The following is a 27,293-nucleotide window of genomic DNA, read 5'->3' on the forward strand; positions in this document are numbered from 1 at the left end:
TGCCCCATCATTGGTCTCAGTAGGAGGGATAGGGTAAAACTCTGAGTTCTCCCAGTGGTAAGCAGTTGCAGCACGCATACCCTCTGGATGAGCCACCAGACTTCTTGCAGTGCTCAAGCCTTCAACTTGCTCTTTGGAACATTCCCCAGCAGATGAAATTCCTCCTTAGTGCTTCAGTTTAGGTTTCACCTTCTATCTTCCCCAGTAGACCCTTCAGCCATGCAATGTAAGCTGATGTAGTACCCTCTTATGTACATGGTTGTGTAGTGTAGAGAGAGGCTAGCTAGAAGCCTGGATGTGAGTTTCCTTAAGGTCAGGCTGGAGGGCTCTACAGATCAGGTCCCTAGTACCGCCCCCTCTGGTTCTAGAAGCTTGGAGGAGTTTCTAGAAGCTAGTGGGTGGAGGTCAGGAGGTGCTGATCTGAATATTTATGGAAATCTGGCCAATACCTAGGCAGGAGGCCTGGCAAGGTGGCTGGATCAGCCCTTAAATATGGTGGTGCCTTTGCCAGCAGGGGAGTCGGGTGTTAGATGGAGTGCTGCTGTGTGTAGCCTAAAAGGCGGCCCCAGAGAAGGGGATGTCTGCTTCAGGGAGGCTGGAGGAAGGAAGGAAGTTGAAAGAGGGAGAGGGCTGATAGGTGCCATACCCGAACCAGTTTCCAGAAGGTTTCCCCGGATACTTACACTCTTCCCCAAAGAGAAGAAGGAGCTCCTCACGGTGACATGGCACTTTTGCTTGTTGAAACGCAGGTGGAAGGCAAACAGCGTACCTGTGTGTCTTTTCCTGGGCAAATTGAGTTTTTAATTGTCTTATGCTACTTTATGGAATAATACTACACCATGAAGAGCTTCTTCTTCTCTTTTTGATCTACGTTGGTGATCGTTGGGTGTTTCTCACGCCGGGGACCATTTCCCACTGGAGAATATACTCACGTTGACATCAATGCCTGTTTGACTACCTGTAATGGGTGCCACGATGGTCTGGTGAGTCGGATGTTTGCTTGATACTGGTGGAAGATGGCACTTACCTCACCCAGCAACAAGACATGTGCGATTCGTTTCGTACGAATCACAAATTCGTACGAATTTCCCAAAATTCGTATGTTCGGGAGGATCCGAAATACGAATTGCCATGCGTCCGAATTTTGTATGCAATACGAACCTTTGTTTACGAATTTCTGATCAGTTGTCGTCGCATCGACGACTCAGTCATTATGCTTAATATGAGGGGCTCCCACCATCCCTGTGCTATGCTGACTTCCTCCTGGGGCTGTACCTCTGCTGTGCTCATTATGAGGGGCTCCCACCATCCCTGTGCTATGCTGACTTCCTCCTGGGGCTGTACCTCTGCTGTGCTCATTATGAGGGGCTCCCACCATCCCTGTGCTATGCTGACATACTGAGCACAGCAGGGGTACAGCCCCAGGAGGAAGTCAGCACAGCACAGGAATGGTGGGAGCCCCTCATAATGAGCACATGGCTGCCATGCACAGCTGCTCCAGTTTTGATCCCCCGCACTGTACGGGGTCACCGGGGATGTGTGGGGTCACTGGAATTTCGTATTTCGGATAAAAACCAAACTTCCATCAGCATCGACTGTCATATTGAGGTATATATTTTTGCCTTTAAATTCATCGTAAAAGAACATTCGTACAAGTTAGCGAACCTAACGACAATTCGTATTTCGTACGAATTGAAATAGAATTTCGGACACGAAATACGAAGTACGAATTAATTCTAATACGAATCGTAACGGAACGGAACAAAACTAATTTATTGATGGCGCCCATGTCTACCAGCAACTAAGGATCCTTCACTATTTTCACTTGGATTGAAGATTTCTGGTGGTGGTTTTTATGGACATTATATACACTTACCTGATGTAATATATTTACATATGAACACTAGTATTCAACCAATTATTTATACGTTTATTTATATATTTATTGTTTGTTAGAGCGCGGTATGACATCATTATTTAATATTTAGTTTCCTTTACACATTTAGACTTTGGTCTCACTACCAGCTGCTCCACACAGATTTATATTTTCAGTATATTGTTGGTCTAGGGTGCGCAGCTTATAGGTAATACCTATATTGTTGTCAATAGAAGCAAACAATAATCTGAATTTAAGAACTTTCTGTTAAGAGATGGACTTTAACTTGAAAAAGGGGTCATCCGCAAAATGTAGTCTCAATAAGCCACCTCCTAGAGTCAGAGAGTTTCCTTTAGGTCAAACTGGAGGGCTCTGCAGGTCTGGTCTCTAGTACCTCCATCTGGTTCTAGAAGCTCGCGGGAGTTTCTAGAAGCTAGTGGGTGGAGGTCAGGAGGTGGTGATCTGAATATTTATGGAAATCTGGCCAATCCCTAGGTATTGGTAGGATACCTAGGGATCTGGCCAATCCTAGGGATCTGCTGCCAGGTGTCCATTTGTGGTGACTCTTATCCCTAATGTTGCTTCTTGGAATTGTATAACTTTTCACACGTGCTTCGGGAACTTAGCACAGGGATGATGGGAAGCCCTCATAATTGGTTCAGCAGGTGTGCAGGCCTGAGAACTTAGCACAGGGGTGGAGGGGGTCACTCAGAAATTGCATTTTTATTTGTTCATAAGTGGGAAGAGCAGGTATGCAAAAATGGAAACTCGTTGTAGGGATAGTGAGAACCCCTCATAATGGGGACAGCAGGGATAGTGAGAATCCCTCAAAATGTGGACAGCAGAGATGATGAGAACCCCTTATAACAGGGACAGCAGGAATCGTGGGAACCCCTCATAATGGGGACAGCAGGGATGGTGGAAACCCCTCATAATAGGGATAGCAGGGATGGTGACAATCCCTCATAATGGGGACAGCAGGAATGGTGGGAACCCCCTTTATAATGGGCACAGCAGGTGTACAAACCCAGGAACTCAGCACAGGGATGGTGGGAACCCCTAATAATGGGGATAGCAGGGATGGTGAGAACTCCTCATAATGGGGACAACAGGAATGGTGGGAACCCCCATTATAATGGGCACAGCAGATGTACAGACAGGGGAACTCAGCACAGGGATGGTGGGAACCCCTCATAATGGGTACATCAGGTGTACAGACCTGGGAATTCAGCACAGGGATGGTGGGAACCCCTCATATTGGGCACAGCAGGTGTACAGACCCGGGAACTCAGCACAGGGATGGTGGGAACCCCTCATATTGGGCACAGCAGGTGTACAGACCCGTGAACTCAGCACAGGGATGGTGGGAACCCCTCATATTGGGCACAAAAGGTCTACAGACCCAGGGACCAAGCTCTAGTATCTCACCAATAAAAAAAACAGAAGAGACTGTTAGACTTCTGTAAATTAATGTAATTCATACTTTGATACAGTTATAGTGTAATTCCCCTTGGAAAAAAAGTCTTTCATGTACAACTCCAGCCCCAACAGGGTCACAGCAATAAAACAACAAAGGCTTTAACTCTTCCCCATCTGTTCACAAACCACAGCTACGACAGTCTCATGTTTCATGCACTGAGGCGGGGTCGCTGTTTAGTTAAGCATACTTCAGAAGGCGGAGTCAGAACACATACAGTAATTTGTGGCTCAGGAAACAGTCACTCTCTTCGGGGGAGGTACCCTTGCGGCAGTTGGGAACACCCTAAAGGAGCAAGGTCTTTGCTTTTTTTTTTTCAATTTAGTTGAATTCCTATATAACAGAATCTGTTTAAAAAAAAGAAAAGAAAAAAAAATCAAGAAAAACAAATTGTAAAATATATATTAAAGGGGAACTCCAGTTACTATTTCTTTTTTTGTTTTGTTTTGTTGGTTTTTTTTTAGTCCCCCGGTCCTGTGTTAAAAGAAGTTCTGCTTATCCTCTGCATGCTCCATCGCTGTCTCCGGAATTTTGCCTATTTCTTGAGAGCCCAACCTATCATTTACATGTCCCCTCCTTAGGGGGAATATCATAATGCAAGCTGGGCTGACAGTACTCCAGGATGGGGCTCACATCACTCCAGGACTGGGATAACATTACTCCAGGATGGGGCTGACATCTCTACAGGACGGGGCTCACATCACTCCAGGACTGGGCTGACATCACTTCAGGACTGGGCTGACATTACTCCAGGACTGGGCTGACATTACTCCAGGACTGGGCTGACATTACTCCAGGATGGGGCTCACTTCACTCCAGGACGGGGCTCACATCACTCCAGGATGGGGCTCACATCACTCCAGGACGGGGCTCACATCACTCCAGGACGGGGCTCACATCACTCCAGGACGGGGCTCACATCACTCCAGGACGGGGCTCACACCACTCCAGGATGGGACTGACATCATTCCAGGACGGGGCTCACATCATTCCAGGACTGGGCTCACATCACTCCAGGATGGGGCTCACATCACTCCAGGACTGGGCTCACATCACTCCAGGACTGGGCTGACATTACTCCAGGACTGGGCTGACATTACTCCAGGACAGGGCTCACATCACTCCAGGACAGGGCTCACATCACTCTAGGATGGGGCTCACGGTACTCTAGGATAGGGGCTTGCTTCACTCCTGGACTGGGCTCACAGTACTCCAGGATGGGGCTCACATCACCGCAGGACTGGGCTGGGAGTACTCCAGGATGGGAAAGCATCACTCCAGGACTAGGCTGACAGTATTACAGGTTACAGGATGGGGCTTGTATCACTCCAGGCCAAGGCTGATAGTACTACAGGCTTACATCACCCAATAACTGACTGACTGGGCTGACAGTATTCCAGGATGGGGCTCACATCACTCCATGACTGGGCTGACGGTACTTCAGGATGGGGCTCACATCACTCCTGGACAGGACAGGGCTTGTATCACTCCAGGACAGGGCTTGTATCGCTCCAGGACAGGGCTCACATCACTCAATGACTGGGCTGACAATACTCCAGTATGGGGTTCACATCACTCCTGGACTGGGCTCACAGTACTCCAGAACGGGGCTCCCATTCTTCGAGGACTAGGATGGGAATACTCCAGGATGTGGCTCACATCACTCCTGGACTGGGCTCACAGTACTCCAGAACGGGGCTCCCATCCTTCGAGGACTAGGATGGGAATACTCCAGGATGTGGCTCACATCACTCCTGGACTGGGCTCACAGTACTCCAGGACGGGGCTCCCAACACTCGAGGACTAGGATTGGAATACTCCAGGATGTGGCTCACATCACTCCAGGACTGGGATCACATTAGTTTAAGAACAGGGCTCCTATCACACCGGGACTGGGCTAACAGTACTGTAGAATGGGACTCACTTTACTCCAGGAATGGGCTAACATCACTCCAGGACTGAGCGGGGCTCCCAGGTTATTACATGAGCCTTACTCAGTCCTGGAAGAATACCCTCCCCCCAATGCCACTGGAATAAGAAGAGTAAGTCTTGGTGAAGTCACTGGACTGGTTAGGAGACTGCAAGAAATCGTTATGCATAGGAGTTTTTTTTTTTTATAAAAAAAAAGAACTAGGAGGGGTGACTTTGGGGGAGGCAAAATAAATACTTGGAGTTCCACTTTAATATAATGTCAAAAAAGAACAAATCCGCACCAGACGTCTCAGGAAGAGTCTTTTCCCCCAGACAGGCTGCTCAGTAACTGATCCATCTTGACTTGCAGAGAGTGCAGAGACTGTTCGATCTTCTCTATACGGGAACCGCCCTCCTCCTCTGTATGGGCTTCACCCACCGGCGAGTACACCTCATTAGACGTATAACTCAGCGGTAGGAGATTTAAGACGTCTTCCCTTATAATATGGTTCTGGCAAGACTGTGTCACCTGGATGGATCAATAATACATCTGTAAAGGTTCTCATTTATCCAGGTTACAGTATAGCTAGTAGTGGTTGGTCACCTCCAACTGAACTTGTTCTGTAAAGTTAAAGATGTCTCGTACCTTATCCAAGGCACTTCATTAGTTTTGTAGCTAGCACAATCACCAATCCAATCACCATAAAATGTGTCAAGGCAGGTGTTGATTGCCCAAGAATCAATAGATTAACACCTTGGCAGACCTCCTCACAGGAAGGATGGAATTATGTAACTATAAAAGAGTGGTTCCACAACTTTCATATCACACCAAGAAATTAGTCAAGACAGAAATTGATTTTCCAAGAATCAAAGGATTAATACCTAGGCAGACCTCAAGACACCAAGGATTGAATTATGTAACTAGAACGGAGTAGTTCCAAAACCCATTCAACATGGAATGTGTAGATGTTGGTTGTCCAAGAAAAGGGTGGGTGTGAAAGTTGTGGAACCACCCGTGTTCTGGTTACATAATCCCATCCTTGGTGTTGGGAAGGCTGCCTAGGTGTTAATTTTTTTGATACCTGGACCAAAAACATCTGCCTTGGCACATTCTATGGTGACTGGATTAAGATGTTGGTGCTACATCTGTGGATATCAAAGTTGGGTATGTTCAAAACACCAAGGATGGGATTATGTAACTAGAACCGAGTGGTTCCACAACTTTCATACCCATGCACTAAGGAATGTGTCAAGGCAGAAGTTGAATGTCCAAAAATCAAAGGATCAACACCTAGACAGACTTCAAGAAACCAAGGATGGGATTATATAACTAGAACAGGGTGGTTCTAAAACATTCTAACCCATCCACCATGGAATGTATAGATGTTGATTGTCCAAAAACAGGGTGGGTATGAAAACTGTGAAACCCACCCTGTTGTTGTTACATAAACCATCCTTGGTATTGGGAATGTTGCCTAGGTGTTAATCATTTGATTGCTAGACAACCAACACCTGCTTTGGCACATTCTATGGTGCCTGGATTAGAGTGTTGGTGCTACCTCCGTGGATTGAAATGTTGGGTATTTCAAGACACCAAGGATAGGATTATGTAACTAGAACAGGGTAGAACATTCCATGGTGACTGGATTAAGGTGATGGTGCTACCTCCGTGGATATAAATATTGGGGTATGTTCCTAACACTCATTGGAATTGATGAAGTGGCTTGGAGAAGCTAGGAAACGTCTTCAACATTACGAGTCTAGTTGAACACAATTTCAGGGGGACACCAGGTGGAGAAGAATGCAGCTCCTCTAAAATTAGGTCTTGAGATCCTAATGCATTTATACATAACAAACACAAAGAGGGCGCCTCCATCTAAGGGTAAAGATTTATTATTAAAAAATAATTAAAATAAATAAACCTTTTAATAAGTCTCAACACTTAGATGGAGGCACCCTCTTACTGTTGCACATGACTTACTAATACTAGTTATCAATAATACAATAACAGTTTGAATTAGGGTGGATTGTGGGGCCCTATAGCAAAATTTTCATGGGGCCCCCTGGTGTCATCCCTACTTTTATTTACATTGTCATAAAGTATGTCTTAAATCAATGACAGGCAGCAGGAGAACTGCCAGCATAGTCTGTATGTTACTAGGGAATGAAGCTGTGGACAAACATTGTCATGGAACATGGAAACTAAATGGAAGCTTTTTTGGTAAATTTACCTTGCCAGTATTGAGTGGTTCTGACTTTAAGCCCCCTGAGAGCCTTGGTCTGTTGGATGCCTGTCTGGAACGTATGGCAAGGACAGGTGTGGAGACTTTTAAACCAACATAGATCCCTGAACACCCAATATCATTATAATATTATAACACTATCTCAGCCAATAAAGCTGTAACCAACTCTTCAAGAGGCCGGGTGGGTATGTTTCAAATTGCTGATTGGGCTCCAAGAGGTTGGTTGTCTCACCCCTTCTTTCATAAAGAGTTGTTTATCAAATATGTGGTTTGAATCCAATAAAGCTGTGGCTTTGCCCTTCCACAGACAATTCATCTGATGCTTTATTTGGGGGGCAGGGGTGGGTTGGAGCTGGAACTATGATTGGGATTAGTTATGGTTTGGACTGGAACTATGATTGGGACGGGTTATGGTTGGGGCTGGAACTATAATTGGGGTGGGTTATGGCTGGGACTGGAACCATGATTGGGATGGGTTATGGTTGGGGTTGGAGCAATGATTGGGATGGGTTACGTTTGGGACTGGAACTATGATCGGGATGGGTTATATTTAGGCCCAGAACTATGACTGGGATGGATTACGATTGGGGCTGGAACTAAAATTGGGATGGGTTATGGTTGGGGCTGGAACTATGATTTGGATAGGTTATGGTTGGGACTTGAACTATGATTGGGATGGGTTATGGTTGAACTGGAACTATGATTGGGATAGGTTATGGCAAGGGCTGGAATTAAGATTGGGGCGGCGGGTTATGGTTGGGCCTGGAACTATGATTAGGATGGCTTATGGTTGGGGCTGGAACTCTGATTGGGATGGGTTATGGTTGGGCCTGGAATGGGATGGGTTATAAATGGGATGGGTTATGGTTGGTCTTGGAATATAAATGGGATGGGTTATGGTTGGTCTTGGAACTATAATTGGAATGGGTTATGGTTGGGCCTGAAACTATGATTGGGATGGGTTATGGTTGAGCCTGGAACTATGATTGGGATGGGTTATGGTTGAGCCTGGAGCTATTATTGGGATAGGTTATGGCAAGGGCTGGAATTATGATTGGAATGGGTTATGTTTGGGCCTGGAACTATGATTAGGGTGAGTTATGGTTGGGGCTGGAACTCTGACTGGGATAGGTTATGGCAAGGGCTGGAATTAAGACTGGAACTATGATTGGGATATGGCAAGGGCTGTAATTAAGATTGGGATGGGTTATGGTTGGGCCTGGAACTATGAATAGGATGGCTTATGGTTGGAATGGGTTATGTTTGGGCCTGGAACTATGATTAGGGTGAGTTATGGTTGGGGCTGGAACTCTGACTGGAATGGGTTATGGTTGGGGCTGGAACTCTGATTGTGATGGGTTATGGTTGGGCCTGGAACTATAATTGGGATGGGTTATGGTTGGGCCTGGAACTATAATTGGGATGGGTTATGGTTGGGCTGGAATTATGATTGGAATGGGTTATGTTTGGGCCTGGAACTATGATTAGGGTGAGTTATGGTTGGGGCTGGAACTCTGACTGGAATGGGTTATGGTGGTTGGGGCTGGAACTCTGATTGTGATGGGTTATGGTTGGGCCTGGAACTATAATTGGGATGGGTTATGGTTGGGCCTGAAACTATGATTGGGATGGGTTATAGTTGGGCCTGGAACAATAATTCCCAGGAGTCATGTGTCCTCTCAATACTTCACCTGCATGTCATCTGCTTGTATATAGCTGGACACCAGAGCGTCCTGTATCTCCGCCGAGGTCATGCTTATGTTTACTTCACTCCGCATCTCGTCTTCTGAAACCTCGCTTTCCGAGTCAGAGACTTTCCTCAGAGATACCTCTACAAAGCCAACATAAAATTCAAAAGTTAAATGTGGAGCTGAATGAGGAACGTCTACAAGACCTTAAACAAGTTCGGTATGAGGGGCCTCACCCACCCTTTAGAATTTTATTCTTTATTTTCATGAATGTTTTCGGCTCACGGGATTTCAGATCGGAGTAGCGTTTCTGGATCTGACGCTTTGTTCTGGTGGTTCCAAACTTCTCGTAGAGGTGGGAGGACAGCTGGGTCAAGAGTCGGCTTTTATGCTCGTGAACCCGGCCCGGGAGTCCGCTCTCCTCATAGCCGTGGTAGAGAAGGTACTTGGTGATCTCGTATAGCTCGTTGAAGTGGAAGGCCATTGCTCTTTTTCTCGCTGTTATAACAAAAGTCGTATTATTATATAGATGCTCAACCTGTGGCCCTCCAGCTCTTGCAAAACTCTAAGGTGCCTATTCCTATTGGTGTCATTAACAAGTTCTTGCATACTACCATTCAAATAGAAGTCCAGGGTTTTGGACGCTACTATATTGGCCTGTCTACCACTAATATTTCACAAGACTTCTGTGCTCCTAGGTTGAGCAGTGCAAATCTAGACCTTCTCCTTATCTTTCTCTGCATCTTCTTAGGGTGATCCACTCTCCTTCCATAACCTAAAAACATATGGCTAGAAAAACTGACTAACTTATGAAATGCCACTGCTGGATATGTCTTGAGTATGTGACCATGGTGGGCACCTCAGATTGTAAGCTGCCTCAGGAATAAGCACTGATAAGGATGGTTGAAGGCTAATTACGTACGTGCTGCGCTAAAGGTTGGTAACACATAACCATACTTCGGAACTTTACAGATTTTGTCCAGAGTCTCTGGCTAGCTGGTATATTCTGATGTGAATCCCCTGGTTTTGTTTAAATGTTGACTTAAAATTTGCCTCTAGTTTGTTATCTAAAGTTATTACCATTATATGTTGTCAAGCTCTGCCCCTTCTTTGGGGACCAAAGATTTTTGGTGGGGGGGATGTGTAGTCAGGTGCTTATCTAGAGACAGAGAGCAATTTAGGACACTGTGTTGCAGTGTTCTCTGTGCTCCCAATGAACTTCAGCTGCATTGGCTAACACTACCTCACCTTCATCCACCAGATGGCGCAGACAAGCAGAAGGCACTCAAAAGACTTGATGGTTTGCAGCATTGAATCATGCATAATAAATCTGGGAAAGAAACTTTACTATGGCAGTTAATGAATGATGGAACTACAATTCCCAGTGTGAGCCGTGTATAAAAAGAGAGAGCTGAACAGCGGTCCAACGTATTCTTCAAAAACTCATGGAACGCGTAATACGGAATGACCCAGCATTCTTTCTCCTACATACCACCAATATACCAGGGAAAATATAAAAAAAATCTATTACCCGGCACTTTCTTGACGCTGCTAAAGCTTGCAACCCTCTTAAGTGGAAATCTCCGCAACCCCCGACAATAGGGATGTGGATCCGAAAAGTTAAGGAAATAAGTAGACTAGAAGACCTGGTACTAACTGCATGACACCAACAGGAGCGATACTCCAAGACTTGGTCGCCATGGCATGTCTTTATCTTCTCCGATGAGGGAAGAACGCTTCTTGACAGCGACTCGAATGACTAAATGTCACCCTACTAACTGACTAACTAAATACTGACCCCACTGCTCACAGAGCATGCAGGGGCCTTGCCAGACTACCACCACACCCGGCGGGCTTGCACAAAGTCACCCTTCAGATTCCCACCCCCTACCTCCCCCTGGCAGAGCATTCCTAAACAACGAAAGAGCTCAGTAACAGAACACAAAACCTGACAATACACTAAGTGGTCTATTTATAAAAAAATAAGTCTCAATGTCTCAAACGTTTGCTGTCACAATTCAAACATATTTAATCTCCTATAATCATCAGCTCCATCTAGTGGCCATAATGCTGTGTTTTCATGATGGAGGTATTTCAGGTAAATACCACATCATGGCCACTAGATGGCGCTGATGATCATAAGAAATAAACATATTAGCAAATTATGAGGATTTTTTGTGATGCCAGTGTGAATGCTTGAGTCATTCGCACAACGGATTGTTTTTATATATAGACCTAAGAATGTCCTCCAGGAAAACACTCACCTCTGTATAAGGAAATGAAATAAGATGTAAAAAAAAAAAAAGAAAAAAAGGAATATTTTGGAACATTGAAAAAAATAATTACCTTTGCTTGCAGAGAAAGCTAATTCACGTTTTATTAAGTCGGTATGGGGCTGGATTTCATGGTCTGTGAATTAAAAAAATAATAATAATCAGGCCAACTCTTCTGCAGACATACCGTATATATTAATTTTAAATCTGATCAATTTAAAGCTGAAGTCCATAGTTACATAGTGTGGTTAAAAAAAGACACAAGACCATCTAGTTCAACCAATAAAAGGGGAAAAACAAGAAAAAAATAAATAAAATAATAATAATAAAAAAAGAAAAGAAAAAAAAATCCAATCTGATTATATTTTGCTTTTGAATTGTATGGTTGAGCTTACTAAAACGGTCTTCTTCTCTCCGTCTGTGTGTGGTATGGACATTAGTTGGCCTCTTACTCCTCAGGGTTGGTCTTGTTGCTGTATATGCAATGAACATTTGTCAGGAAAAGTAACATATCAAGCTGATAAACAGTAAACACTTCTCTACAGCCACCCTTAATGTCCAACATGTGGCCCTTGCATTCAAGTCATAGTCCAAGTGGTTCTTTGGGGATGTCAAGGGCCACACTTGGGGTCCCCCTCTATCAAAAAAAGTTGACTGCCACTCCTATAGCCCATGAGTATAATAGAATATTCTTTCTTTTTCTCATGGAATCTGGTGGGCTGAGTCACCAAGACCTAGGAACTTGGGGAGAGTGTAAGCTCCTTGTAGTATCTGTGGTGGGTGTGTTGACCTAGGAAATTGGGGATAGTGGAAAACCCTTGTAGTAGCTGTGGTGGGTGTTTTGACCTAGGAAATTGGGGATAGTGGAAAACCCTTGTAGTAGCTGTGGTGGGTGTTTTGACCCAGAAACTCAAGGAGAGTGGAAACCCCTTGTAGTATCTGTAGTGGGAAATTGGAAGCCCTTTGTAGCAGGTCCAGTGGGTGTGTTGACCCAGGAACTCAGGGAATGTGGAAGCCCCTTTGTAGTAGCTGTGGTGGGGGTGTTGACTCAGAAACTCGAACAGAGCAGAAGCCCCTTATAGTAGCTGCGCTGGGTGTGTTGGCCCAGGAATTCAGAGATACTGGAAGTCCCTTGTAGAAGCTGTAGTGGGTGTGTTGACTCAGGAACTTGGAGAGTGGAAGCCCCTTGTAGAAGCTTCCGTGGGTGTGTTGACCCAGGAACAAGAGGAGAGTGAAAGTCTCTTGTAGCAGGTCCAGTGGGTGTGCTGACCCAGAAACTCAGAGAGAGAGTGGAAACTCCTTGTAGTATCTGTGGTGGGTGTGTTGGCCCAGAAACTTGGAGAGAGTGGAAGCTCCTCATGGTAGCTGCAGCGGATGTGTTGACCATGAAAACTGAAGTGGAATCCCCTTTTAGTATCTGTGGTGGGTGTGTTTGCCCAGGAACTCAGAGAGCATAGAAGCCTCTTGTAATAGCTGTGGTGGCTGTGTTGACCGAGGAACTTGGGGAGAGTGGAAGCCCCTTGTACAAGCTTTCATGGGTGTGTTGACCAAGGAACAAGAGCGGAATCCCCTTGTAGCAGGTCCAATGGGTGTGTTGACCCAGAAACCCAGGGAGAGTGGAAACCCCTTGTTAGTAGCTGTGGTGGGTGTGTTGAGCCAGGATCTCAGAGAGAGCAGAAGCCTTTTTCCATCTAAAATGGTCCTTGCTTCTGCCTGGTGATGATACGGATATAGAGGTCCAGTCCTTGCCTCTCATGCTTTTCCTGAGAGAGAAAGAATATAGCTGTGAAAGGTTGTTGCCTCCTAGGCTTTGGCCATGGGGAGGAAGCCAGAAGAAGAAGGATTTTGGCTTTCTAGATTCCCGTCTGGGCCTAAAGTATCTAAGCTGGACTGCGACAGAGGCCTAAGAAGTCCTCTGCTGGACTATGGCAGAGTTCTGTGCTGGACCGTGGCATAGGTCTAAAATGTCCTGAGCTGGACTTCGACAGAGGCCTAAAGAGTCCTTAGCTGGACTATGGCCGAGGCCTAAAAAATTGGAAGGCATTCGCCCTTTCCAGTATTCCCTCAGCTAGAAAATGTTCTTGTAGGATAACGACAGTTACAAAAGAGATGTTCTGGGTTCAAGGTGCCTGCATGGGGTAAACATGCATGACGGGCCGTTGTGATCCCCCCTGTTTATAACACCTGTGGCCTAAGGAACCATCATGCAGTGGTTGCATCCTTAAACTCTCACGTCTATGAGTATTTTCCTCATTCATCTAATCCAAGATGACCTTACAGATCTAAGCAGGCATTTAAACCTTGTACATGTGCTGTAAAGTCAATCGAAGTTATAAAAATGAAAAACCCAATTGAGTGCACAGAACATTCACAAAAGGTAAGAAGAAGCAGAAAACATATTTTTCCCTCTAAATGGCACCTTACCATTGCTGACCTCCACAGGAACTTCTTCCTCCTTAATCCTCACTTGCACTGCTTCAAAATCCTTTAGAATCTGATAATCATCCCTTGAACACTCCGGGTTTTCTCCACCACCAACAGGAGAACAATTCATGTATTTGTTCTCTAATGTTCCCTGAACGTGGGATTATATATAGATCAGAGAGTGTGATCTTATTTGGCTTAAATGATCTTAAGACTCATTACCAAAATATGGTTTCCACCTACCTGATGATGGTGAGGGATGGTGTGATCTTCCTGTGTAGAATCCCAGGAATACAGAGGACGGGGACATCTCTCTGGTGGGTTCCCATTACTGGATCCATCTGTAGGAAACACACACACTGACTGAATACATTGTTTCTATGTGTTTATCAGATGATGGGGGATCTAGGTGGAGCCTCCGTACTGCTCTCTCCTTTACAATAAAGTCTCCTCTTACCCGGTGATGTGAGGGGCGGCTGATTGTCCATCATGACGTCCTTGTAGAGATCCTTGTGCCCTTCTAAATACTCCCACTCCTCCATGGAGAAATAGACAGTGACATCCTGACACCTTATAGGAACCTGACACACACAATGATACAGTCACCATCCAGACACATCCCTTGTCTGTTACTGGATAATCTCCCAGAATTCCCAGAATCCTCCTCACCTCTCCTGTCAGCAGCTCAATGATCTTGTTGGTGACTTCTAGAATCTTCTGTGCATTTTTGCTTTCAGGTATCAGTGATTGAGGTGGCGTACTGGATTTTGAGAATCTCCTCCAACCTCCTGACAAACGAGGATGACTGCTGGGAGTCAAACACTCGCCAGTCCTCTTCTTCACCACCACGTAATCCTGTTACAAAAAGGCATGCAGATCCCACTACATACATTCCCAGAATCCTCCTCACCTCTCCGGTCAGGTCTGTGTTTTATTAATAGAGATAAGAGTGATGTCATGTGACCTCCCAGAATCCTCCTCACCTCTCCGGTCAGGTCCGTGTTTTAATAATAGAGATAAGAGTGACGTCATGTGACCTCCCAGAATCCTCCTCACCTCTCCGGTCAGGTCCGTGTTTTATTAATAGAGATAAGAGTGATGTCATGTGACCTCCCAGAATCCTCCTCACCTCTTCGGTCAGGTCTGTGTTTTATTAATAGAGATAAAAATGATGTCATGTGACCTCCCAGAATCCTCCTCACCTCTCTGGTCAGGTCTGTGTTTTATTAATAGAGATAAGAGTGATGTCATGTGACCTCCCAGAATCATCCTCACCTCTCCGGTCAGGTCCGTGTTTTATTAATAGAGATAAGAGTGATGTCATGTGACCTCCCAGAATCCTCCTCACCTCTCCGGTCAGGTCTGTGTTTTATTAATAGAGATAAGAGTGATGTCATGTGACCTCCCAGAATCCTCCTCACCTCTCCGGTCAGCAGATAGATGATGTTCAATGTGAGGTTTAATATTTTCTGTGTCACATCCATATTGTCCTTGTCCATTGTGATTGCTAATCTCAGCCTGAACTGTGAAAACAAAACAGAAAAATGAACGGTCATAAGGCAAGAAAGGAAGAGAAGAGAGGAGACCGGATGAGAGGAAGAAAGAAAAGTTAAAAGGAGAGTGGAGGAAAGGAAGAGAGGAAAAGTGGAGACAAGAGTAAGCCCTTGTACACACGGTCGGACATTCCAACGGAAAATGTCCGATCGGACCGCGTTGCCGGATAATCCGACCGTGTGTGGGCTTCATCTGACTTTTTCCGTTGGAATATCCGACCAACAAAGTTTGAGAGTTGGATATAAAAATTTTCCGACAACATGATCCGATAGGACTTTGTCCGATTGTTTGTAGAGAATTCCGATCGGACAAAGTGCCACGCATGCTCAGATCAAATTACGAGACCAAAGCTATTGGCTACTATCCTGAACGTAGTCCCGTCGTAATTAAATTACGTCATCACGTTACGAACGATCTGATTTTCCGACAACTTTGTCTGACCGTGTGTATGCAACACCAGTTTCGGACAAAATCAGTCAGACAAAATCCTACGGATTTTGTTGTCGGAATGTCCAACCTTGTGTACAAGGGCTAGGAGAGGCGACTGGAGGTAGGGAAGAGAGGAAAGGAAGAGAAGAGGAAGAAACAAAAGATGAGACGAGAGAAGAGAATGAAGGGATTTGAAGAGAAGAAAGAACAGAGGAGACCGGAGGAGAAAAAGTGAGGAGACCAGACGAGAGGAAGGGTGAAAAGGAAGAGAGGAGAGAAAGAGAGGTGCCCTGAGGAGGAGAAAATAGGAAAGGAAGAGAGGAGGGAAAGAGAGGAGACTGTGGGACTGTAAGAGGGGAAGGAGAAGAGAGCAGACTGGAGGAGAGAAAGTGAGGACAACAGAGGGGAGAGAGAGGAACCTGGAAGAGGGCAAGAGTGAAACGGAAGGAAGGAGACCACAGGAGGGGAGGAAAAGAACGAAAGAAAGGGGAGTGGAGGAGAGAAAAAGAAGAAAGGAAAAGAGGGGTCTGGAGGAGATAAAAAGAAAAAAGGGAGAGAGGGGCCTGGAGGAGAGGTTAAAAGAAAGGTGGAAGAGGAGACAGGAAGAGAGGAGACCAGATTAGGGGTTAGAGGAATGATGGAAGAGAGAAGATTGGAGGTAGTGTGAGAGGAAAGGTGTGGGGGAGGAGAGAAAAAGAGGAGACCAGTGGAATGTTGAGAGGTAAAGAGAAAGAGGAAACTGGAGGAGGGATGAGAGGGAAGGTGGATGACAGAAAACTAAAGGAAGGGTGAGAGGAGAGGTGGAAGAGAGGAGACCAGAGGAAGGGGGAGAGAAAGGGTGGACGAGAGGAGACCAGGGGAGGGATGAGATCAAAGGTGGAAGAAGGGAGACTGAAGTGGGGGGGGGGGGGGGGGTGGAGGAGAGGACACGGATGAAAGGTGAATAGATAGGTGGAAGAAAGGAGAACTGAAAAGGAGTGGGGGGAAAGGTGGAAGAAGGGAGACTGGACAAGGGGGTGGGAGGAAAAATTGAAAAGAGGAGACTGGAGAGGGGGTGAAAGAAAAGGTGGAAAAATTAGGACCAGAGAGGGGGTGAGAGGGAAGGTGGGAGGAAGGAGAGAAAGAGAGGAGACCAGAGGAGGGATGAGAGGCAAGATGAAAGAGAGAAAACCAGAGGAAGGGGGAGAGGTAAGGTGGAAGATAGGAGACCAGAGAAAGTGGTAGAGGAAAGGTGGAAGAGAGGAGATCAGAGAACGGAGAGAGGAAAGGTGGAAGAGAGGATATCAGAGGAGGGATGAGACCAAAGTGGATAAGAGGAGACTGAAGGGGGGGGGGGGAGTGGGAGAGAAGCCATTGGAGGAAAGGTGAAAGTAAAGGTAGAAGAAAGGAAACCAGAAAAGGGTTGAGAAGAAATGTGGAAGAAGCGTGAGTTGAGAAGGGGTGGGAGGAAAAAGAGAAAATAGGAGACCTGGGAAGGGGGTCACAAAAAAAGTAGAAAATAGGACACTGAAGCGGGGTCGAGAGAAAAATTAGAAAAGAGGAGACTGGAGAGTGGGGTGAAAGGAAAGGAGGAAGAGAGGAGACCAGAGAGAGGGTGAGAGGAAAGAAAAGGAAAAAAAGGAGACAGGAGGAGGGAGCGAGAAGAAAGGTGGAGGAAAGGAGACCACTGAAGGGGTGAGAGGTGACAAATGGAGGGGGATAGGAAAGAGAGATGGGAAAAGAAGGTAGGAGGAAGAAGAGGAGAGTAAAGATGAAGGGAGCAAGGTAAGGCAGGAGGAGAGTAAAACCATAGGTGAGGAACAGAAGAAGAGAGGAATGGGAATGGAAGAAAGGAAGAGGTGCAAAGGAACAGGATGAGGGTGGAGAGGGGAAGAGGGAAGGGGAAAGTAAAGATGAGGAAAGGATTGGGAATGGAAGAGAGGAAGGAGAGGAAAGGAACATGAGGAGAGGGGAAGTAAAATGAGGAAGAGGAGAGGAAGGGAAAAATAGGAAGATGGAGAGGGGAGAGTAGAGATAAGGAAAGGAGAGGATTGAGAATGGAAGAGAGGAAGAAGAGTAAAGGAGCAGGAAGAGAGAGGAGAGGGGAAGAGGGAAGGGGAAAGTAAGATGAGGAAGAGGAGAGGACAGAGAACAGAAGAGAGTAAGAAGAGCAAAGGAACAGGGGAGAGAGGAGAGGGAAAGTGGAAAGTAAAATGAAGAAGAGGAGAGGATTGAGAACATAAGAGAGGAAAGGAACAGGAGGAGGGTGGAGAGGGAAAGTTAATGATGAGGAAAGGAGAGGATTGAGAATGAAAGAGAGGAAGAGGAGCAAAGAAGCAGATGGAGGGAGGATAGGGGAAGAGGGAAGGGAAAAGAAGGATGAGGAAGAGGTGAGGATTGGGAATGGAAGAGACGAAGGAGAGGGAAGGAACAGGAGGAGGGTGGAGAGGGGAAAGTAGAGATGAGGAAAGAAGAAGATTGAGCATGGATGAGGAGCAAAGGAGCAGGAGGAGGGAGGAGTGGGGGAGAGGGAAGGGGGGAGGATTGAGAGCATAAGAGTGGAAGAAGAGCAAAGGAACAGGTAGCGGCTGGAGAGGGGAAAGTAGAGATGGGGAAGAGGAGAGGACAAGATTAAGAACAGAAGAGAGGAAGAAGAGCAAAGGAACAGGAGGAGAGGGGAAGAGGGAAGGGGAAAGTAAAATGAGGAAAAAGAGAGGAAAGGAAAAGGAGGAGGGTGGAAAGGGGAAAGTAGAGATGGGGAAGAGGAGAAGATTGAGAATGTAAGAGTGGAAGAAGAGCAAAGGAAAAAGAGGAAGGTGGAGAGGAGAAAGTAAGGATCGAGGACGGAAGAGAGGAAAGGAACAGGAAAAGGGTGGGGAGTGGAAGTTAATGATGAGAAAAGGAGAGGATTGAGAATGGAAGAGAGGAAAGAGGAGCAAAGAAGCAGGAGGAGGGAGGAGAGGGGAAGAGGGAAGGGAAAACTAGGATGAGGAAGAGAAGAGGATTGGGAATGGAAGAGATGAAGGAGAAGGAAGGAACAGGAGGAGGGTGGAGAGGGGAAAGTAGAGAAGAGGAAAGAAGAAGCCTGAGCATGGAAGAGGAGCAAAAGAGCAGGAGGAGGAGTAGGGAGGCGTAGGGGAGAAGGAAGGGGAAAGTAAGATGAGCAAGAGGAGAGGATTGGGAACGTTAGATTGGAAGAAGAGCAAAGGAACAGGAGGAGGGTGGAGAGGAGAAAGTAAGCTGAGGAGGAGGAGAGGACAAGACTAAGAACAGAAGAGAGGAAGAAGAGCAAAGGAACAGGAGGAGAGGGGAAGAGGAAAGTAAAATGAGGAAGTGAAGAGGAAAAGAAAAGGAGGAAAGGGGAAAGTAGAGATGGGGAAAGTAAGATGAGGAAGAGGAGAAGATTGAGAACATAAGAGTGGAAGAAGAGCAAAGGAAAAAGAGGAAGGTGGAGAGGAGAGGACAAGATTAAGAATAGAAGAGAGGAAAAGGTGCAAAGCAACAGGAGGAGAGGGGAAGGGGAATGTAAAATGAGGAAGCGGAGAGGAAAAGAAAAGGAGGAAAGTGGGGAAGGGGAAAGTAGAGATGGGGAAAGTAAGATGAGGAAGAGGAGAAGATTGAGAACGTAAAAGTGGAAGAAGAGCAAAGGAAAAAGAGGAAGGTGGAGAGGAGAAAGTAAGCTGAGGAAGAGGGGAGGACAAGATTAAGAATAGAAGAGAGGAAGAAGTGCAAAGGAACAGGAGGAGAGGGGAAGAGGGAAGGGGAAAGTAAAATGAGGAAAAGGAGAAGGGTGGAGAGAGGAAAGTAGAGATGAGGAAGAGGAGAGGATTCAGAACGTAAGAGTGAAAGAAGAGCAAAAGGAACAGGATGAGGGTGGAGAGGGGAAAATAGAGATGGGGAAAGGATAGGATTGAGAATGGAAGAGAGGAAGGAGAGGAAAGGAAAAGGAGGAGGGCGGAGAGGGGAAGAGGGGAGGGGAAAGTAGAGATGAGGAAGAGGAGAGGACTAGGAATGCAGGAGAGGAAGAAGAGGAAAGGAAAAGGAGGAGGGTGGAGAGGGGAAAGTAGAGATGAGGAAAGGAGATGAGAGGGGGAATGCCGTGTTGACGTGCAGCAGTATCTGTATTTTCGGAACCTCTCACACGAACAGAGGCTCATAGGAGGTTTTGCCCCATACCTGTCCGCATACAAATATTATGGTGGATATTTATCAATTCTATCACCAGGCAGGCAATACTAATCAGGAGGGGTGTGACAGATTTATTACAGGGTGACAACTCCAATCATAAATTCCTCCTGCGGTGGCTCTAAAGTCACACTGTGAGGGAATGACGCCCCCTCCCCCCACTCCCCCATTCTGCTTCTGTAATAAATCTGCCGCAGTTGGTTGCCCCAGAAATTCGCACATACACAGTAAACCTGTCAGAGTCTTTGCTAAGGGTGAGGCAGCCTGGTTTGCATTTGATAAATGGCCTGCTACGTGTTATTTATAAAGACACACGTATAAAGACATATAAAATACAAAACATATACAGTATATGGATACACAGTCAGGTATATAATAGGGATGTGACCTGTACAGGTCCCAGAGTGGGGGTGCACATTTAGAGGTTGACCTCCTCCCCCCACCCCCGCCAACCCACAAGGCACGTGCTGAGCGCTCTGTTACCTAGGAGGCTGCACAGTGCAGCTCACACTTCACCCCAACACTATTAATAACACAGACGAGCCCATATTGTTCCATAAACTGACCTCTCTGCACAAACCTGGTAGGCAGCTGCTTGATAATGTCCCCTGCTGCACAGGATGCTGGGAAATGTAGTTTTCTTCCTCAAGAACAATTTCCTTCTGGTATCCATTTTCTTGTAGTCCTTATCTGAGGACATTTTTTTTTATTTGTTGGAAATACATCATAACTCATCGAAAAGCAATAATATCCCATGCATCTGCTACGTCTATTAAATTCCAAACACTTTTATATCTTTTTATTACTTTTTGTTGAATATGAGTATCGCGTCCTACCAACATCTGTATAGGGCCACAACAAAATGGCCTCCATGACGATATGCGTTTGCTGTCCTGCAACTGGCCTCCGTTACCCATGAGGCTGTGCAGTACCTGACTGCTCCTGGAAAGAGTAGAGTGCAGCTTGTATGGAGGACCGAGTGAGCCCAACTCCACCATGAAGAGCACCATGCCAGACATGGCAGAGCGGATACTGGACCTCACCCTGGAAATCATCTACCTGCTGACCGGAGAGGTGAGAAGGATTCTGGGAGGTCACATGACATCACTCTTATCTCTATTAATAAAACACAGACATGACCGGAGAGGTGAGGAGGATACTGGGAGGTCACATGACATCACTCTTATCTCTATTAATAAAACACAGACTTGACCGGAGAGGTGAGGAGGATTCTGGGAAATCACATGACATCTCTGTTGAGTGTATTGACATCGCTAAGCTTCGAAAGTTGAAGCTTGGTTTTTATTTTCTAGGATTACATCATTGTGAAGAAGTCTGGTGATGACCCAACCTCAAAATCATTGCCCAAGAGCAAGAGCCTCATCTCATTTTTTCCACCTTCCTCCCTGATACATGTTAGAAACAGTGACAAGAAGATTCTAGAAGTCACCAACAAGATCATTGATCTGCTGACAGGAGAGGTGAGGAGGATTCTGGGAATTCTGGGACATTATCCAGTAACAGACAAGGGATGTGTCTGGATGGTGACTGTATCATTGTGTGTGTCAGGTTCCTATAAGGTGTCAGGATGTCACTGTCTATTTCTCCATGGAGGAGTGGGAGTATTTAGAAGGACACAAGGATCTCTACAAGGACGTCATGATGGACAATCAGCCGCCCCTCACATCACCGGGTAAGAGGAGACTTTATTGTAAAGGAGAGAGCAGTACAGAGGCTCCACCTAGATCCCCCATCATCTGATAAACACATAGAAACAATGTATTCAGTCAGTGTGTGTGTTTCCTATAGATGGATCCAGTAATGGGAACCCACCAGAGAGATCTTCCCGTCCTCTGGATTCCGGCGATTCTACACAGGAAGGTTCCAGCGTCCCACTGCATGGCCAGGTACATGGGCTTGAGGGTCGTAACAAATGTGAAATCACCTTCATATTCTACAGTTTTATTTCTTTTTGGGGATTATTTAGATTGATGATCTGGTTGTGGTTAAAGTGGAGGACATGGACATGGACGCTGACGGTGAAGAAGAAACATATGTGATGGAGGAACAACTGTTTTTGGAGGAGGAAAGTTCTTCAGATACAGTTGAAGGTGAGTCATAAAACTTTTCACAGATGGTCCTTGTTCAGTCTCTTCAGTCTGTTTGGTCTCCGTAAGCCCTTGTACACACGGTCGGACATTCCGACAACCAAATCCGTCGGATTTTGTCCGACGGATTTTGTCCGAAACTGTTGCATACACACGGTCGGACAAAGTTGGTACAAGGGGACTACGTTCATGCTAGTAGCCAATAGCTTTGATGTAGGAATTTGATCTGAGCATGCGTGGCACTTTGTCCGACCGGAATTCTCTACACATGATCGGAGTATGTCCGATCTGAGCATTTTGTCAGAAAATTTTACCAACAAGTTGGAAAACTTGGTCCATCGGATACTCCGACGGAAACAGTCCGATGGAGACCACACACAGTCGGAATATACGACAAAACGGTCCGATCGGACACATTCCGTCGGAATCTCCGACCGTGTGTACAAGGGCTAAGAATTTGCGGTCTACGCAGAATTTAGGATTTTGTCTAAAAGAGTTGAGATTTCTTTGCCAAAGCCTCAAGTCAACTGGGCAAGTCACCTCTGTTTTCAGAACTAGGGCAGCTTTAGTTCTGAAAACAGAGGTGACTTGCCCAGTTGACTTGAGGCTTTGGCAAAGGGCAGGGGTCCCTGCTTTCAAATAAAACTGCTCATTCATGGGAAGATGAAGACACCTGGCAATAGATTTGGCCATGCCAAGCTCTTTGACAAGTTTTGGGAGCTTAAAAATTTGTTTAAATTTAACCTGATGTGACTCCAAACCTTCCAAACTGACACGGCTACAACATTCACTTAGCTCCAGGGACCTTGAATCTCTGGGAACGCTCTAGTAAACAAATATCAATGAGACTTGGTCCAGGATCTGGCTCTCCTACTGTGTTGTGCCATTAGCCAGAGAGAACACCGATCAAAGTGATGGGCAGGAATTGGAAGGTTAAGGGTCCAAATTGTTAACCAGGTAATTGATCTACTCAAAATGCATGGTCGTATTTTGGTCTTTATTTGTCTGTTTTCAATAACTTTGTTTTTTTTTTTTTTTATTTAGGCGGTCAAAAGATCAAGACTACCTCAGAGGGAAGAGTCAGGTTTCATCCAGATTGCGATCCAGAAGATAACAACACTGCACAACATTCTTCAGGAGAAAATACTTTTGCCTTAAATACACATCCGGGATTTTTGACCCGACCATCTAAACCCTTCAACTCAGAGGGACCTTTTCCTGATCGGTCACAGACATTAGCCCCAACTATCTATCCGAGACTTCAGAGTACGAACAGGTTGCTCCATTCTTCTAATGCCAAAAAACTTTCTAAAGATACATCTGATAAAGGTCGGCATAGCACACCTCACGAGGCTGGCAAGAACGATCCGTGTTCCGAGTGCGGCAAATGTCTTACAGAGAATTCCTCTCAACACACTGAGGAGAAGCGGTACCAATGCCTCGAGTGCGGAAAACGGTTCTTCTTCAAGTCAGACCTCACTGTGCATCAGAGAGTTCACACCGGCGAGGAACCCTATCCCTGCTTCGAGTGCGGCAAACGTTTCTCACACAGGACGACTTTGGTCTGCCACCAGCGAATGCACCGAGGAGAAAAACCGTTCTTGTGTTCAGATTGCGGGAAGTGCTTCACGCGGAAGTCTTGCCTTCTGCAGCACGAGAGAATCCACACAGGAGTCAAGCCGTACGTCTGCTCGGAGTGCGGGAAAAGCTTCAACCAAAAATCATCTCTGATAAGTCACCAGAGAGGCCACAGGGGCGAGAAACCATTCACGTGCTCTGTTTGCGGGAAGTCTTTCACGCGGAGTTCCAGCCTTGTGGTCCATCACCGGTTTCACACTGGGGAACGCCCCTACACCTGCCTGAAGTGCGGAAAGTGTTTCTCTCAGAAAGCGAACTTTGTCAAACATCAGAAGATCCACACGCGTTGATTTTGGCGGTTTCAAAAACCTTTTTTTTTTTTAATAACGAAAGAACTACTCCGTAAAAGTAGATAAAAACACATATGCCGTACATTTCATAAAAAAGCCAGTAGACTGCTTCTTGGGCACCTGAAATCCATCTTTGGTATTAAACGTGAAGTGAACATCGATAATGGGCTCGTATTGGAAGTGATGGGTGGGAGGTGGGGGGGGGGGGGGGTACCTAGGTATTCCACAAACCTGGCAGTGTGGGGGAGAGTAAGGGGGTGAGTAGCACAAACCTACAGAAGAGTAGGGCTTGAAAAGTGTTGACAACCTTCTTTTGGGACAACGGGGCAGACAGATTACAAGAATGCATTAGAGTAATAAATTTGACATTGGACAATGCTGTTTTTACAATAGATGTCTATTTTACCACCCCCGTTGGTGTAACTAGTGGATCGGATACACAATAATAAGCTCAGTGCCCTTGACACATGGATTATCTATATCCTGCAAACATTAGAGAAGTGACTTCTTAATTCATCCCTCCACCACCACCACCTTCACCTCCAGTCTAGTCCATACATTATCCATATCCTGCCAACGCTAGATACCGTAATTGACTTCTTTAGTCATCCCTCCTCCACCTTCACCACCAGTCAAATCCATACATTATCCATATCCTGCCAACACTAGAGAATTTACTTCTTAATTCACCCCCCCCCCCCCCCCCCAAAGCTGTCATCACCAGTCCAGTCTATACATTATCCATATTCTGTTAACGCTAGAAAATTGACTTCTTAACCTCCCCCAACAGTCCAGTCCATAGATTGCTTATATCCTGGCAATGTTAGAGTATTGACTTCTTAATACATCCCCTCCCCCCCCCACCTTCACCTCCAGTTCATACAGTACATTATCCATATTCTGCCAACACTAGAAAATTTACTTCTTAATCCATCCCTCCACTACGAGTCCAGTCCACAGATTATCCATATCATGACAACGCTAGAGAATTGGTTTCTAACCCCCCCCACCAGTCCAGTCTATAGATTACTCACATCCTGGCAACGCTAGAGAATTGGCTTCTAAACTACCCCCCCCCCCCCAACCTTCACCACCAGTCTGGTCCATATATTAACCATAATATTTTAACACAGAATTGGCTTTCATTACTCATCCCCCCACCACCATCACTGGTCCAGTCCATATATTATACATATCACTGCAATGCTAGAGAATTTACTTCTTAATTCATCCCCTCCACCACCACCACCAGTCCAGTCTATAGATTATCAATATCCTGCCAACGCTAGAGAATCGTCTTCTTAATTCATCTCCCCACCACCTTCACCCCCAATCCAGTCCATAGATTGTCCGTATCCTGCCATCGCTATAGAATCGACTTAATTCATCCCCCCCTACCACCAGTCCAGTCTATAGCTTATCCATACCCTGGCAATGCTAAAGAATAGGCTTCTTAACTCATCCCTCCACCACCACTAGTCAGGTCCATAGATTATCCATATTCTACAAATGTTAGAGAATTGGCTTCTTTACACTTCCCCCACCACCAGTCCAGGTTATAGATTATTCATATCCCGGCATTGCTAAAGAATAGGCTTCTTAACCACTTCCCACCCGGCCAATGCATATATACGGCCGGGTGGGAGCCGTCTACTCCTGATAGGACGTTCAGGAACGTCATTCAGGAGTAGCGGGATCGCGCGCGCGCGTGCCCGCGCAGCGGCGCGATCCCGATGTGCTCGTGTCACCCGGACACGGCACATCTCAGATCGGCAGGAGGGCTCTGTGATTGGCCCTCCTGATCACATGACGGCCGTGTCCAATCACGGCCGTCATGTGATGTAAACAAACAGCCGGTTGCTAGGCAATCGGCTCTCCTCTCCTCACACGGAAGTCACCGCTGAGGAGAGGAGAGCAGAACGCTGCAGCCGGCTGATGATCAGTGAGTATGAGCTGCTTTTTACAGCTTTTTACTCACTGATCATCAGTGTAGTGTAAACACACAACACACCACACAGTACAAACACAGTCCCCACATATGTCCCCAAAACACACATGTCCCCAAAACATACATGTCCCCAAATAATAAAAACACATGTCCCTAATAATAAAAACATGTCCCCCACATATGTCCCACTAAAATCACATGTCCCAATGATTATCTGCACACATATGTACGTGATCACCTGCACACATATGTACATGATCATTTGCGTACATATGTCCGTGATCACACAAACCAATTATTATACACTTAACGGAATTTTTTTTACCAAAAACATGTAGCAGAATACATTTTGGCTTAAATTTATGACAAAATTTGATTTTATTGGATTTCTTTTCAAATAGAAAAAAGAAAATATTGTTTTTTTTCCAAATTTCCGCTTTTTTTGCGCTTATATCGCAAAAAAAAAAAAAACGGAGTCGTGAATAAATAACACCAAAATAAAGCTCTATTTGTGCGAACAAAATGATAACAATTTCATTTGGGTACAGTGTAGCACGACCGCGCAATTGTCACTGAAAGCGCTAGAGCGCTGAAAGCTGAAAATTGGGCTGGGAAGGAAGGGGGTGAAAGTGCCCTGTATTGTAGTGGTTAATTTACCCCTCCATCACCACCTTCACCACCAGTCCAGGCTTCTTAACTCATCCCTCCACCACCACTAGTCAGGTCCATAGATTATCTATATTCTACAAATGTTAGAGAATTGGCTTCTTTACTCTTCCCCCACCACCAGTCCAGGTTATAGATTATCCATATCCTGGCAATGCTAAAGAATAGGCTTCTTAACTCACCCCTCCACCACCACCTTCACCACCAGTCCAGGCTTCTTAACTCATCCCTCCACCACCACTAGTCAGGTCCATAGATTATCCATATTCTACAAATGCTAGAGAATTGGCTTCTTTACTCTTCCCCCACCACCAGTCCAGGTTATAGATTATCTATATCCTGGCAAAGCTAGAGAATATGCTTCTTAACTCATACCCCACCACCACCTTCACCACCAGTCCAGTCCATAGATTTTCCATATCCTGCAAACACTAGGAAATTGGCTTCTTTACTCTTCCCCCCTACCACCAGTCCAGTCTACAGATTATCCATATCCTGGCAATGCTAGAGAATAGGTTTCTTAACTCATTCCCCCACCACCACCAGTCCAGTCTATAGATCAGGGATATGCAATTAGCGGACCTCCAGCTGTTGCAAAACTACA

General features: G+C 45.8%; 2 protein-coding genes across 3 annotated transcripts in view; one reads left to right on the forward strand and one right to left on the reverse strand.

Moving 5' to 3' along the window:
* Positions 1 to 3,328: 3,328 nt before the first annotated feature.
* Positions 3,329 to 20,910, reverse strand: LOC143955751 (uncharacterized). 2 transcript variants are annotated; one of them, XM_077465872.1, is made up of 12 exons: positions 20,620 to 20,910; positions 15,314 to 15,415; positions 14,562 to 14,747; positions 14,350 to 14,473; positions 14,136 to 14,233; positions 13,893 to 14,043; positions 11,864 to 11,941; positions 11,542 to 11,604; positions 9,436 to 9,693; positions 9,199 to 9,338; positions 5,567 to 5,793; positions 3,329 to 3,700 (listed from the first exon to the last, which is right to left on the reverse strand). In XM_077465872.1, the coding sequence occupies exons 1-11, from the start codon at positions 20,737 to 20,739 to the stop codon at positions 5,575 to 5,577; spliced, it is 1,539 nt and encodes a 512-aa protein (XP_077321998.1). In that variant the 5' UTR covers positions 20,740 to 20,910; the 3' UTR covers positions 3,329 to 3,700; positions 5,567 to 5,574. The 2 variants fall into 2 exon arrangements, with proteins under 2 accessions (XP_077321998.1, XP_077321999.1); XM_077465873.1 differs by having other exon boundaries at positions 3,329 to 5,793; positions 20,606 to 20,910.
* LOC143955508 (uncharacterized) overlaps positions 20,899 to 27,293 on the forward strand; it is a 76,188-nt gene continuing 69,793 nt past the window's right edge. Inside the window, exons 1-6 of the mRNA XM_077465542.1 lie at positions 20,899 to 21,113; positions 21,353 to 21,520; positions 21,609 to 21,732; positions 21,849 to 21,946; positions 22,027 to 22,150; positions 23,192 to 24,070. Coding sequence (XP_077321668.1) covers positions 21,036 to 21,113; positions 21,353 to 21,520; positions 21,609 to 21,732; positions 21,849 to 21,946; positions 22,027 to 22,150; positions 23,192 to 24,070 — 1,471 coding nt within the window. The 5' untranslated portion in view covers positions 20,899 to 21,035. The remainder of the gene's footprint in view (positions 21,114 to 21,352; positions 21,521 to 21,608; positions 21,733 to 21,848; positions 21,947 to 22,026; positions 22,151 to 23,191; positions 24,071 to 27,293) is intronic.

This window comes from Lithobates pipiens, unplaced genomic scaffold (assembly GCF_037356315.1).
Source record: "Lithobates pipiens isolate NorthernLeopardFrog02 unplaced genomic scaffold, aLitPip1_a1.2 Scaffold_35, whole genome shotgun sequence".
Lineage (NCBI taxonomy): Eukaryota > Metazoa > Chordata > Amphibia > Anura > Ranidae > Lithobates > Lithobates pipiens.

Coding starts and splice junctions, on each gene's coding strand:
- LOC143955751 (XM_077465872.1), bottom strand. CDS start 20,739: ATGTCCTCAGATAAGGACTACAAGAAAATGGATACCAGAAGGAAATTG. Junction 14,474..14,561: donor TTGAGCTGCTGACAGGAGAG/GTGAGGAGGATT, acceptor TGTGTGTGTCAG/GTTCCTATAAGGTGTCAGGA. Junction 5,794..9,198: donor TACAAGCAGATGACATGCAG/GTGAAGTATTGA, acceptor TGATCCATCCAG/GTGACACAGTCTTGCCAGAA.